This window comes from Polistes fuscatus, unplaced genomic scaffold (assembly GCF_010416935.1).
Source record: "Polistes fuscatus isolate 324 unplaced genomic scaffold, CU_Pfus_HIC Scaffold5, whole genome shotgun sequence".
In the NCBI taxonomy this organism is placed as follows: domain Eukaryota; kingdom Metazoa; phylum Arthropoda; class Insecta; order Hymenoptera; family Vespidae; genus Polistes; species Polistes fuscatus.
In genome coordinates, this window is record NW_025113129.1 from 422,964 (window position 1) to 436,168 (window position 13,205).

At 31.1% G+C, this 13,205-nt stretch overlaps 1 protein-coding gene across 2 annotated transcripts in view; it reads right to left on the reverse strand.

The window, feature by feature from the left end:
• Nucleotides 1–13,205, reverse strand: part of LOC122522669 (furin-like protease 2) — a 455,090-nt gene that overhangs the window by 12,584 nt on the left and 429,301 nt on the right. For both annotated transcript variants that reach the window (XM_043643961.1, XM_043643960.1), the window contains exons 2-3: nt 9,936–10,040; nt 3,929–4,135 (exon numbers count right to left, since the gene is read on the reverse strand). In XM_043643961.1, coding sequence (XP_043499896.1) covers nt 3,929–4,135; nt 9,936–10,040 — 312 coding nt within the window. The remainder of the gene's footprint in view (nt 1–3,928; nt 4,136–9,935; nt 10,041–13,205) is intronic.

A 13,205-nucleotide genomic window follows, 5' to 3' on the forward strand; every position in this document is an offset into this window, starting at 1 on the left:
AGAGTCACATTTTATCACAAATGTATTTCAAAACCTATACCCACTGGATACTTATATTTCTTATATTAACACGACGATATAATATATAATATAATCGACTTACGTCTTTTTTAATCATCGATAATCATTCCATACTATGATCGATACCTCCACCCTTCCCCATCATCTTCTCGTTCTTCTCATTCTTCTAGTTGAATATCACGTTTGATAAACGTGAAGAACGATAATGAATAACCGTACGTTGTTCGTTGAGAGATTTGTTGGAAATTAGCAGACCAAGATATAGGGTTTCGTTTGACGTCGTGAATTCAAAGGGCGTTCGCGTAGAAACGAAAGGATTTAACCGGCGAAGCTGGATACTTTAATTACGTTCACCGGAAATTGCACGCTAGGTTGATCACAGTAAAATCGACCTTAATATCATTGAGTATTTATATCAGGTATCTATTCATTTTATTCATGAAATGTTATATATCTATCTATTCTATCGCTGAAGATATTTTCTTTTGTGCAAGTAACATATAATGTACATACATATGTAATAGATATTTACATATTTTTTCATATTATAACTTGACGTACGTTATTCGGTATTACTGTTGAAATAAAAATTACCGTTGATTCCAATCGTCGGAAGAAAATTTTTTTTGATAAATATATATTTTATAATACTTATTCGTAAAAAAGAGAAAAAGAAATACGAATGCAATTACAGCTTATCATTATTATTATTATTATTATTATTATTATTATTACTATTATTATTATTGTTATTATTTATAATATCGGATGTAAATTAATTTCCTTAATGGCGGCAAATGACATTTCGTCGAATGAGATACAATTAAATTGATTACCTACACTTTGCGAATTTCATTCTACATTATTAGCTTCCTAGGGGTTTGGGGAGGAAAAGGGGGAATGAAATTTCATCATTTAAGGGCTAATTTCGAATACAAATAATAATATGCGATATTAATATTATACCTAATTAATAATAGATTAGTTACGAATGGTCGAATTTTAATGTACAGTCCTTTTTTTTCTCCTTTTCTTTATATTCTTTTATAACTCTTATATCGATTTACAAAGATGAGGATAAAAAAAAAATAAAAAAAAACGGAAATAAATATAAAGCGAAGATGAAAGTAATATTATAAAAGAAAATTACGGATGGAATATTTTCATTGGGTAACACATTTTCAACGTGTTTATCGAACAGCTTAATGGATCTCTATTTGTTGGTGCGATCAATCGTGATAGCATGAAGCGGATTCGATATGCCGGTATTTCGGCTGATTAACTTGGTATCTTGCCTACATTCCACCACTAACACCCCCCTCCGGCCACCACCCCCCGCCTCGAACTTACGCGGACATTCGATTATACGATAAACAGCCCGAGAATTAATGCAAATTATTTCAGTCGCGAAATAATTACGTGGTTGTCACGTAGTTATTATATCAGGATAATTGGTCCTTTGTGCGCCGTAATACGATGGCAAAGTTTATTTAGCTTAAATTTTAATTGCTAATATGTAGAGGAAGAAGGAAAGGGGAAAAAAAAATATATATATATATGTTACCGCTAAAGCTAGAAAGCTGTTAATATGCACATTACCTAGCTAGTCCGCAGATTAACTGATTTACACCGTTAACGTGAGGAATCAAGAGTATTCCGTATTTTACTTAGGCAATGTACACATTAACGGCTTTCGTATCGTTAAAGTACCGTTAAAGAAGATGTTCCCCTGCTGTAGAAATATCTTTATGTCAAACAGCAATAAGAAAAATCCCTTGGTACTGAGCAGGGTTTTAGAAAATGTGACTGCAAATCTAAATGTAGCACAAATTGGTGTGCTTGTTGTAAAAATCGATTGCTATGTAATTCTAAGTGTCACCAATCTTTAGATTGCATTAAATGAGTAAGCATAATTTTATCATACGTTTTGCTAATTCATTTCCTTAATTGTAATAATATTATAAACTGTTTGATTCTTTCTATTATAGTTATTTTTAATTGATCGATGATTGATTCTATCAAGTTAATTTTTTGATCGTTTGATCGTATCAACTTAATTCTTTAGGTATAATAAAATTATGTTAATTTAAGCGTACAGAAACGTTGCTGTTGTTCCAACAAAGATCTTATTTTCACTTTAACGAGTGTATAATAAGTAATGTGCAGATTATCTAGGTAATTTGAGAAATTAAACAATTTTCCACACTTTAACGAATCACCATAGTTAATCTGCAGTATAATTGATGTATGCATTTTAGCGGTAACTTATATATATATAGAATGAAATAATTATTTAAAATAAGTTCGTTAGTATTTCGATTATAATGAAGATTATTTCGGCCAAGAAGCGAAGGTTTGAAATTTTTATAACAAAATACGGCGTAAAACTATTTTCAATTTAATCGATTAAATGGTAAGGAATTACTTTTAGCATCGCGTTAAAATGTTTATCGAGTTAATCGGTGAAATGTAGTTAAATCGTTCCCAATAATCAAGAATCGATTTTAAACTGTTACTAAAGTATTGAAATATTCTGCTTCTGTTTTATGCAGAAAGTAAACTGCGGTTGGTAGTTTTAATAATCGTATGAAACGTAAGAGTTGTAATACCACGTGGTACTTGTGGATTTATTAGCAAAAAGAAAAGAAAATCACCAAATTATTTGTTATACGTTAAATGAAATTTTTCGTCGTCGAGTATTATCACGGTCATAGTTTAACCCTTTGAGGCACAGAAAACATACAAAAATAACAATAATTCAATTTAGTTTTTGTTATAGGATGAGACTTAAATAATCCCAATGTGCACATTTACGCATCAAAAAGGTGGGACGACAGTTTTAAATATCGCCGTGTCAAAAAGACCATAAAATTCGTTCAAATAAATAGATGATTTATCGCGACACCGTAAGAGTATCTCGAATAGCAGTTGTACTACTATCTCGTAGCAGAGAATTTTACCGGATTCCGATTTTTCTCTTGGTCATCGAACCGAAAAGGATTTTCGAAGCAGCACGCGTTCTCTTTTCGGAGAGTCGGATTTCGGGTGAATAAAATACGTTTGCGAGGAGGCCTCGCAGAACCTTTATCGAATGTCGCACGGTTCGTTGAACGATACATTCCTGTCACGTAATTCGTCCCACTCACTTGCTCGAGTGAGATTCTCTCTCGACGGTGGAAGCTTTTTGAAGTTGAGTATCCTCGAAAGATGATGCACAACTAATACATCGAATTCTTATATTTAAATTTTAGATTTTAAACGATAAACGCAACATCGCGATACTGGGAAAAAATTTAACTGGTATATTATGTTCTTATTTAAAATTATCAACGATCAATATAGAATGTGTTTCACAATATTACAGTTTATTAAATTCAAACACTAACTCAAGTTCCTTTATACGTCATATACTTCGAATTTTATTTATTTTATTTATTATATAATCTCAGATTTATTGATACAGATTAAAAAAAAACAATCAATGCGATTAAACTCAATATTAGAAAAATAAATCTTTTTGATGGATCTCAATATAGGTGTCATGTTTATATTTAATTCATTCCTAATGAAAATGAACTAATTTAACTATTACTGATTCAATAGTTTATCTAAATACTATATGTATAAATTCCGTTCTCTCTCTCATATATAAATATTGTATTTTATATTATTCATGTTATTTATAATCATTAATGTTTTATATTAGCTTATTTTATATAAGTATATTTAAATTTTGCCAACAAAAACAATACGTATATTTCGTTTATTCATTTCGTCATTATTAAAGATTCCTATATGAATATGAATACGAATACGAATTTAAATGGAACAATAATCTCGTTAGAATAATAAGTATACCCATAACGAATAAGTTAATTAAATTTTAATTCAGAAGATAATTACTTACCAGGTACCATTGTTCCTTGAATAAAGGATCGGTGAATAAGTTTTGAAACGGTACACCTCGATTTCTTTGCCGATGATAAGACGCCTGTCTAGGTCTTGGTCCGAAATCATCGAAGAAAGGTGGATAATCGCCAAAAGTTGCGAAAGACGTTGCTTCGAAATCTCTCTTCTTACGTTTTTTCTCATGTTGTTGCTGGAACCAGTGTACCTGAGAAAAGAAAACATATATAAGAATTTTTTTACTAATAAATCCTTCTTTGATAAAATATTTAATTTGTTAACATGTTCCCTGCCACGTGTACCGTTTTCGGTACACGCTAAAATGCATTTGTATGCCAAGCTGAATTTTTTCATTTAGGATGTTTTCATCTAAAAGTAAATGCTGGTAACACTGTCTTATGGTGTATGTCTTACGCTGGTAATTAGTTATGTGTAAATAATAATAATAATAATGAAACCACGCAAAACACCACAAATATGGTGACAAACTTTTGTAATGATTGTCATAATAATCCATATTTATGGATTGATTGAAAATTCATCTTTACATTAAAATATAATAAGTCAAATATTCGACATATTTTCTTCTTCAAAAAGAAGAAAAAAACATGCGAGATTTATAGAAAATGATTAAACTCGTTACCGTGTACCGAAAACGGTACACGTGGCCTAGAAATGACATATCTTCGAAAACAGCATGGCAGGGAACGTGTTAAGCAGAAGATAAAACGATTACGTAATTTGAAGATGATAATATCATTTATCGGAATTTTCGTTTTCTCTTTTCCTTTATTCATCTATTTATCTATCTATCTACATTTTGGCATGACACTCGTTCCATTTATTCGACGATATAAAACGATAGAGATTTGTACGAATTTCAACGGTACATTTCTTAGAATAAATATCGCGGAAGTAATTGGCGAGAGTCAGGGTAGCACAATTAACGTCGATTCGACGCTCGATAAAATCCTCTCAATCTTTCTCATACTCATTTTCATTTTCTCTTTCTATTTCTTTCTCTATATCTCTCTCTCTCTCTCCCTCTCTCCTTCTCTCTCTCACTCATTGCTTCGTTTCCTATGAAGAGGATAAAATCGGACGCATAAAACGCAAGCGCGGTTACGAGCGTGTAAATTAGTTCAACTCTCGACGTCGGGGGGCGGGGACGGGGGAGGGGAGTATAACAACGTCGTCGTTTTACTTTCATTTGCCGCGAAATATCCTCGGTGCTTCTCGTCAATATTCACGTTAGAGATAAAACGACGGTGGAAGGGGGAAAAAGAGAGAGAGAGAGAGAGAGAGAGAGGGTTGATGGTCGTTAGGACATGGATCGCCGAACATGCAGGTCGTTAATCGAGCAATCAACGAAAAACGTTCCCCGGAACGAAGAGCTTTAATTCGGGAGAGTACCAAAAGCTTCGAGTAGAATCAGAAAATCCTCTATTTCGACTTTCATTCATGTAAACCTTCTCTCTCTCTCTCTCTCACTCTCTCTCTTTATCTTTTTTATTTTTATTTTTTTACCTTTTTATAACAAAAAAAGTTCAAGGAATTTGCGATTGCAGATGAGAGTACAGATTTACGTCAAGGTTTCTTTTTTTTCAATTTTATTATTAATACAAAATTTACGGATATTTTTTTATATATCTTACTTCTACGAACACGCGTCAATTTGATGTCTCAACGAAAATATATATATATATTTTTGTTTTAAATTACTTTAAAAATAATACAATTATGCAAATAAGAGCAATATATTTTATTCATGCATATCTTCTCTTTCTTTCTCTCTTTTTATTTTATTTTTTGCTATAATTAAAAAGTCCAAGAAATCTACGATTCCAGATGAGAATAGAGATTTACATCAAAGCTTTTTCTTGATTTTATTATTAATACAAGATTTACGGATATTTTTGATATATCTTACTTCTACGAATTCGCGTCAATTTGACGTCTCGAAACATAACTCAATTTGACGAACGAAAATATAATTGTATATTTTCTTAAAAAAGAAAAAAGAAAAAAGAAAAACAACTTAAAAAGCAATATAATTATACACTATAAACTTAAAAATGAAAATATAATGAAAATATGAGTGCCGATTATAAACGGTACAAAGATTCTACTTTATTTGTAGAGCATCTTTCTAGATTTTATTTGATCCGTATTGGATTAATCATACTAAAAGTATATTTTGAAGGTTCGTAATATATTATGAATGTCAAAATAAGTTTGAAAAACGTTAGTGCGATTACCAAAGAAGACTACCAATGTGTAATGTGAACAATTTTTAGGTGGCATTACTTAAGAGAAGTGGAATTACCTAACAAAAGGGTTAATATTCTTTCTTTTTTTTTCTTTCTAATAATGTATTTATTTACTTCAGATTTTCTTTCTTTTTCGATCTCGTAATTCCTGCTTTTCATCGGCGCGAAATTCACGATCTTTTAGCATTTTGGCATGAATCCAGAATGCAAAGAGAGTTACGCATTGTACTCAGATCGGCCGAGTTTCGAGTTCTTCTCTTATGTTGGTATTCACACTACTACTATCTAACAATGACAACTACGACGAAGATGAGGATACGAAGGAAGAGACATTCACGAAGATGCATGTGCTATGAATCACGAACGGTAAGATTGACTGTCTTTCTATAAGATCGTTTGCGACTCAACGATTTCGAGGTTATCTCAACAAGGTCGTTTCCGAAAATACGAAACGTTCAAATGCTTTGTGAATGCACAATCGAAGAAATAGTGCACATCTTTCCTCTCTTTCTTATTTTTTCTTTTTTTCTGATTCCTTTATTCCTCTCGTATTCCAAAATTTTGAATAAACATTTGTCCCACGATATTTGGAAAAAAAAAACGAGAACGAATTTTTATGGAAGAAAATGTTTTCTTCTAACATGTCATTCGAAATATATATTTTATTGGAATGAGCCCACTTGTTGTTTGTCAAATCGATTAATTTAAAAAAATAATAGAAAAAATTAATAAATTGGAGCAGTTTATTGTGAAAATAATCGAATTTTATTTATGTTTAAGAGTTTGCGTTTCAATGAAATTAAAAATATACGCATAAGATACCAATCTGTCAAAGTTAATTTTTCAATTATCAAAATAACTAACAAACGTATTATGATTGGTCAAATGACCGATTGTTAATTTTTTTGGAAGAATTTCTTACAAATTATCGTGCTATTTGGTGAATCAAAAATTCTTATTACATAAATGGTACATTTTTTGCTATACATAGATTGTAAAATATATGACTTTTTGTAGATGAATCATTTGATCCGTTGTTGTAGAAATAGGTAAACATGAAGATCGGTAAGTTTTAAAATAAGTAAGTAAAAAAATTATCGTATACTTTGAATATACTTAACTGCAAAATGCTTTTTTTATGACAACTAACTCAAAGTGGTATATGTTACTACAATTAACAACAAACCACTAAAAATTAGCCACTTTTAAAATAAACGGCTCAATAAATAAACATTTAAGTATCAAACGTAGCTACATCATAATTGAGAAAATGAATTTTTGAATATAAAAGATTAAGCATCAATCAAGAGCATGCTATTGGCATTAAAATTTCAAACAAGTTTATCAAAAATGAAATTAATCTGTTTTTTCTCTCTTTTTCTCTCGAGAACGGCTAATATTATTAAATTTTTCATTTTAAATTTGACGTCGATATGTTGGAAGAAAATAATCTTGGAAACTACCTATTTCCCTTAAGGGACTTCGTCAATTCGATCTTTAACCGTATTGAAAGCTTACACATTGAATAAATAATCCCGAGAAAACGTAAATGAAAACTATCCTCGGCACATACGTCGAGTAGGTCGTAAAAGGTAAAAAGGGAGGAAGGAAAAAGGGAAAAAAGAGAGAAAAATGGAATGAGTAAAGGTGAAAGGAGAAAGGGAAATGGGAGGGGGTAGGGGGAAGGGGATAAGAAACTCGTAATATAAACTTGCTGGCTGTCTACGACACGATTACTCGAGAAAACTGCTGCGGCATGAATTTATTATATTCTTTAGTCTGCATCGGAAATCTTCTTGATACTAGGTAATCCATAAATTTGTTGAGAAATAAAAATAGAAAAATAAGCACTCGTAAATAAGTACAGGTAGCCCTTCCTACAACACGGCATTCTATAACACGATTCATAAATTGCGGGCATTCTATAACACGATAAAAAAATTTCGACAAACCTTTGTATAACACACTGTACCTTTTACAGCACTTGATAACACGATTTTGTTTAACATATTTACAAAATTAAATTATTTTAAAATAATAAACTCTAGGTTTCATATAATACGGCATTTTTTAGAAACCTATCTACCTTGTTATAAGAGGGTTATCTGTATTGCACATAAAGATGCGTATTATCGAAGAACATCGTTGAAGGATTTAGTATATATTTGGAAAACGTGGAAAAGAGAAAATCGACAAATCCCGTCTCTGTCGAAGAAACATCGCAAAATCCGCGGCTCGTGTCGTGAATAAGTAATCTCGAGGAGTTGTGGAAACGAAAGAGGAACTTCTTTCTCAAACGTGTAACACTAGAAGGAGTTAGTTGATATAACACGAAAGAGTCGATCTTTTTCAACAGTCGATCTTTACGATGCGAAAAAATCGAGGTCACTTTGTTAGACCGAAGTTTATTTTTTTTTTTTAGCTTTTCAAAAAGAAGTATACATATAGATAGATAGATCGTTATTTTTGTAACAATAATAATATTTTTTTAAACAAAATTGAATTAATATGAAATATATTTTAAGTGATATTTGATTTTTCAAAATTAAAATTAAACGATTTTAACAATTGACTAATTTTGAAAGCGATGTAAGTTCATTTGTAGCCCGAAAATATACATTATTTTAGTAAAATTAGCCTAAAAGAAATGTATATAATCAAATTACATATTGATCATATAATAGAAACATTGCCAGACTTAATATAATTAATGAATATTTTTGAATCGACCAATATGGAAACCTTTAATTTTCTCGAATTTTCAAGAAAATGGACTTGCACCACTTTCAAAATAAACGGTTCATATACATTTTATTATAGTCGCAAATAAATCGCGAATTATATAGCGTTGATTCGTTCTTTTTTTCATTTCATTTTTTATTTTTGTAAATTCGACGTTCTTTTCTCTCTTTTTTTCTAGAATGCATAAAATTATCTCATAATTTTGGAAAGATTAATAATAGATTGCCGCAGGAAGTTAATTTTACTCATTTACGATTATAAGAAAAACTTTAATAAATTTGTTTAAAAGTAATCCTTTCCTCTTTTCATTCCTTTGTGCCAAAAAATCCTTATACGCTGCTATACCTATTTTGAGAGATGTCAGTCAAATTGAAAGTTGAAACACACATTCGACAATATAGTGTTAAATAACGAAACGATTCGAGGATGCATTTATCGAGTGGCTACGAATACGATTCTTCTGAATTATGTACGATAGATAAACGTTATTCCGAAAATAAAGAAGAACGAGATCCGGATAAGAGTAATATCGAAATATCACGACGCGGCACGGTGCTTCTCCTTCTTCTTTTACTTTCGAAGAAACGTTTCTTCCTTATTCGTTCGATTTAAAAAGCGCATCTCGAAGATTCTATTGTCCTGGTAAAGAAAACGCAAGGTAGGGTTGCTTTCCTGAAGCGTTCTAAAGACAATATTGTCTTTCTCAACACGATAGTATTTTATCGTTCTATCTCTCTCTTTCTTTCTCTCTCTCTCTTTCAGTCCCCTATTTCTCTCCATGGGAATTTTTTTTTAAAAAGTAAGTACATTTAAAAGCTACCTACAAGCAAAAGGGATTTTACTTTAGAAATATCAGAGTAAAGCTTTTTTTATTTTCTTTGTTTTTTATTTTTCTTTTATATTATTATTAATCGAGAAAAAAAGATTGATATTCCAGAAACTGTCCGGAATAAAATAAAAAATAAAAAATAAAAAAGGTATAAAACACAAACTTACCCGTGACTCGTCTCTCAGTACTTTGTGATGTGGTTCACTTTCTGTTAACGATCTCTTGTTCAATCGTTTGTGAGAGAATAGGAAGTAATTTTTTAATGAACCAATCTGTAACAAAGTAAAAGAAATATATTTTTTATTATTAAATTAATTCATCTGACAAATTTATACAATACATTTTTCTTTTATTTTATTCTTATATAATATTACGACGATAAAATCTCTAAAGTGTTATCTTGAAGAAATAAATAATTAATATCTATCGTTTATTCGACAAATATAAACGATTTATCGATCATATTACAATTTCAGTTTATCAGAGAGATAAAAGAAAGATTTTGAATTGTAATATTTGTTTCATCGATGGTTTATTGAAGACATTTTCTTTTTACCATAATTAGAATGGAAGGCGTTTTAAATGAGTTTAAAAAGAAATTACTTTTCGACCAATCCGATATACCTATGTAAAAATATTTCAAAAATAATCGAGGAAAAAAGAAATGATTTAATTTTAAGTGATTCGAAATATTTTTTGTTCTTCGTTAAATAAACTATTCTATATATTATATACTGTATTATAAAATACAATATACAATATACAATATATAGACGAGTTTTGGTGACAGAATTTTCTTATCTCGTCACGTTGGAATTTTCTCGGAGTAGTTTTAGAAGAAGCGGTAGAAAAATTTTGACAATATCCGTCGAGAAAGAAAGATATCGAAGAAACTTCGTAATATCGATTCCTTTACATTCACCTTTCTCCTCTCTTTTTCTCTTCGTACAGATATAGAGATAGAAGAAGATGGCTCAGTCATCCTATCGCTTTACGATTTCTTTCCGGAACATTTTTTGCCCTTTTATATATACATATTTTCCCATAGCTTTCTCTCTCTCTCTCTCTCTCTTCTTTTTCTTTTTGATGTTATGTTATTTGAAAAAAAGAACTCTTTTCACGATAGAACGCGATGATTAAGTCACGAAAAAGAAAAAGAAAAAAAACATCCACGAGAATTTTTCGAATCCGAACGAGTCCATTTCGATGTAAAAAAGCAATAAAGAAAAAATAAAAAAGAAAAAGGTAAAGGAAAAAGAGAACGTTGGCGGTTGTAAAATTGATTTCGTCGGTTTTCCATTTTCCCTTTGACTTCAATCGAAAAACCTCTTTCCACCTTTTTTTTCTTTTTTAAACATTTGCAATATGTACTCGTTATTCGATATCGTTTAACAGCCATCGGCAGTAAGCTTAATCATTTTTCTCAACTTTTGAATTACGTATTAGTACCGTACTCGTCCCTTTTATACACTTCCACGTCTCGTTAAAATATTTGTGGGAATGTGAAAGCGTGTGAGAGCGTATTTGGCGTAAATATGCTTGATGTGTGCGTGCATGGACATGAACGCTGAAACGAACGAAGATGCGTTAAAACGTTTCACCAGATGGCGCGGTGTTAGGAGTGAAGTTGTTGAGAAAAAGAAATACGGCGGTTATGAGTTGCGAAAAGTGTACGAAGGTTATTAGTTAAGAGAAAAGAAATACAGCAAACTTTCAATTTAGTTACGCTTTCAATAGTTACTTTCCCCTTTGAGTTAGCTTCCCTACCCTTTTATTTTTTCCCAAAGCTATCGAGGGGAAATTAATGGCAGGCGGTCCACTTCCATATGTAGTGGTAAATGTATTATATATGAATTGATAAACTAATATTCTATTATGGCCAATGAATAAAAAATTTGTACCTAACCTACAAATTAAAATTCCAAAATAAAAATCTGATTAAATGGACAACACGTATTTAAAGTTATTAATTATTTAATTTATTATTAGTAATATACTTTAAGTATTATTAATTTTTAGTGTGTTGTATTGCAATACAAAAAATGGTCCTGTAAAGAGTCATTAGTCAACTAACAATTTTAAAATTTCGCGTGCTTTAGTTCTCACTGACTTAAAAATTATTTGATTGGTTAGTAAGTACAGATATTTTGTCGTCATTGGCTTAAAAATTATTAAACACGCCCCTTGAAATGCACTTTGAAAAGTTACCTATCGCCGAGACCGTAACTACATTGAGAGTTTACTGATTGGTTAAGAGAAAAGAAGTACGACAAATCTCAGCTATTAGTGAAGTACGATAAGCGTATAAACAGTTATTCACTTTTATTCATTTATCCTTTATTGTATTGTATCCATTTTTATTACCAATCTCAAGTCAGTGAGACTACATTTATTTAAAATAAATTACATATTTTTTTCTAATCTTTTTTTTTAATTATAGATGAATCGCGCGCACGCGTACGCGTTCTTGTTCATCGTCGTGACAAATATTCTACTGATTAACACAGGACGTACGTACGTAACACAGTAACGTACGTACGTAATTGTACGTCATATTTCTAGATGGTATTCGTGCTTGGAATATATATGTGTGTATGTGAATATTTAAATATTTATTTCTAAAGTACTCTCATCATAGCGAACGATCGTTCACTCAAATCGAAATATACATACATATATACACGTACCTAGGTACTTAACTATATTTGTATGCGTATAAGAAGATAAGTATATACATACATGTATGTATGTATGTATATCGTTGAGCCAAGGATAAAAGCTTCTTATACTATTTCACACACACACACACACACACACACAAACGCACACACTGACTCAACGATCCCAGAAAAGTAAGCCATCGCATGAACTTTTCAATTCTCACGTATTTTCGTGGTCTATCTCTCGCATTATGCGCTAGTAGCTTAGTTTTATTTCGTGCACGTTTCGTTAAGTTACGTAGGAGAATAAGTAGAGTCGGATGAAATAGAGAAAAGGATAGAACGAGCGTAGTAAAAGTAAGAAAGAAAAAGATAAAGATAAAGATAAAAAGGAAAAGATAGAGAGACCGTGGAGGGGGAGGGGGGAGAGGGAAGAGTAAAACAGGGAATAGATGTAGAGATAGAGAAAGTCTGTGAACGTGCCTCGGCCATCTTCTTACCAAAATTACGAATCCTGTCGCGGATCAAGGACGTGGAAAGAATTCCACTATCGAAGCCCTTTTCAGGGTAACCTTACAAATTTTGCAAGGTTCCTTCCCTTTGTCTTATAACGCGTGCCTCGTAATTGAACGCATCTCTTCAACGCGTTTCTAGTTTTAGTTCAATCTTGTAGATTAAATTACGATGACTATGTCGTAAAGATTTTATTAAAGTACAGAATGAGATAAAAGTTTATAGATCGTCATTTTCAAAATTAATTTCTTTCCATTTTAAAAG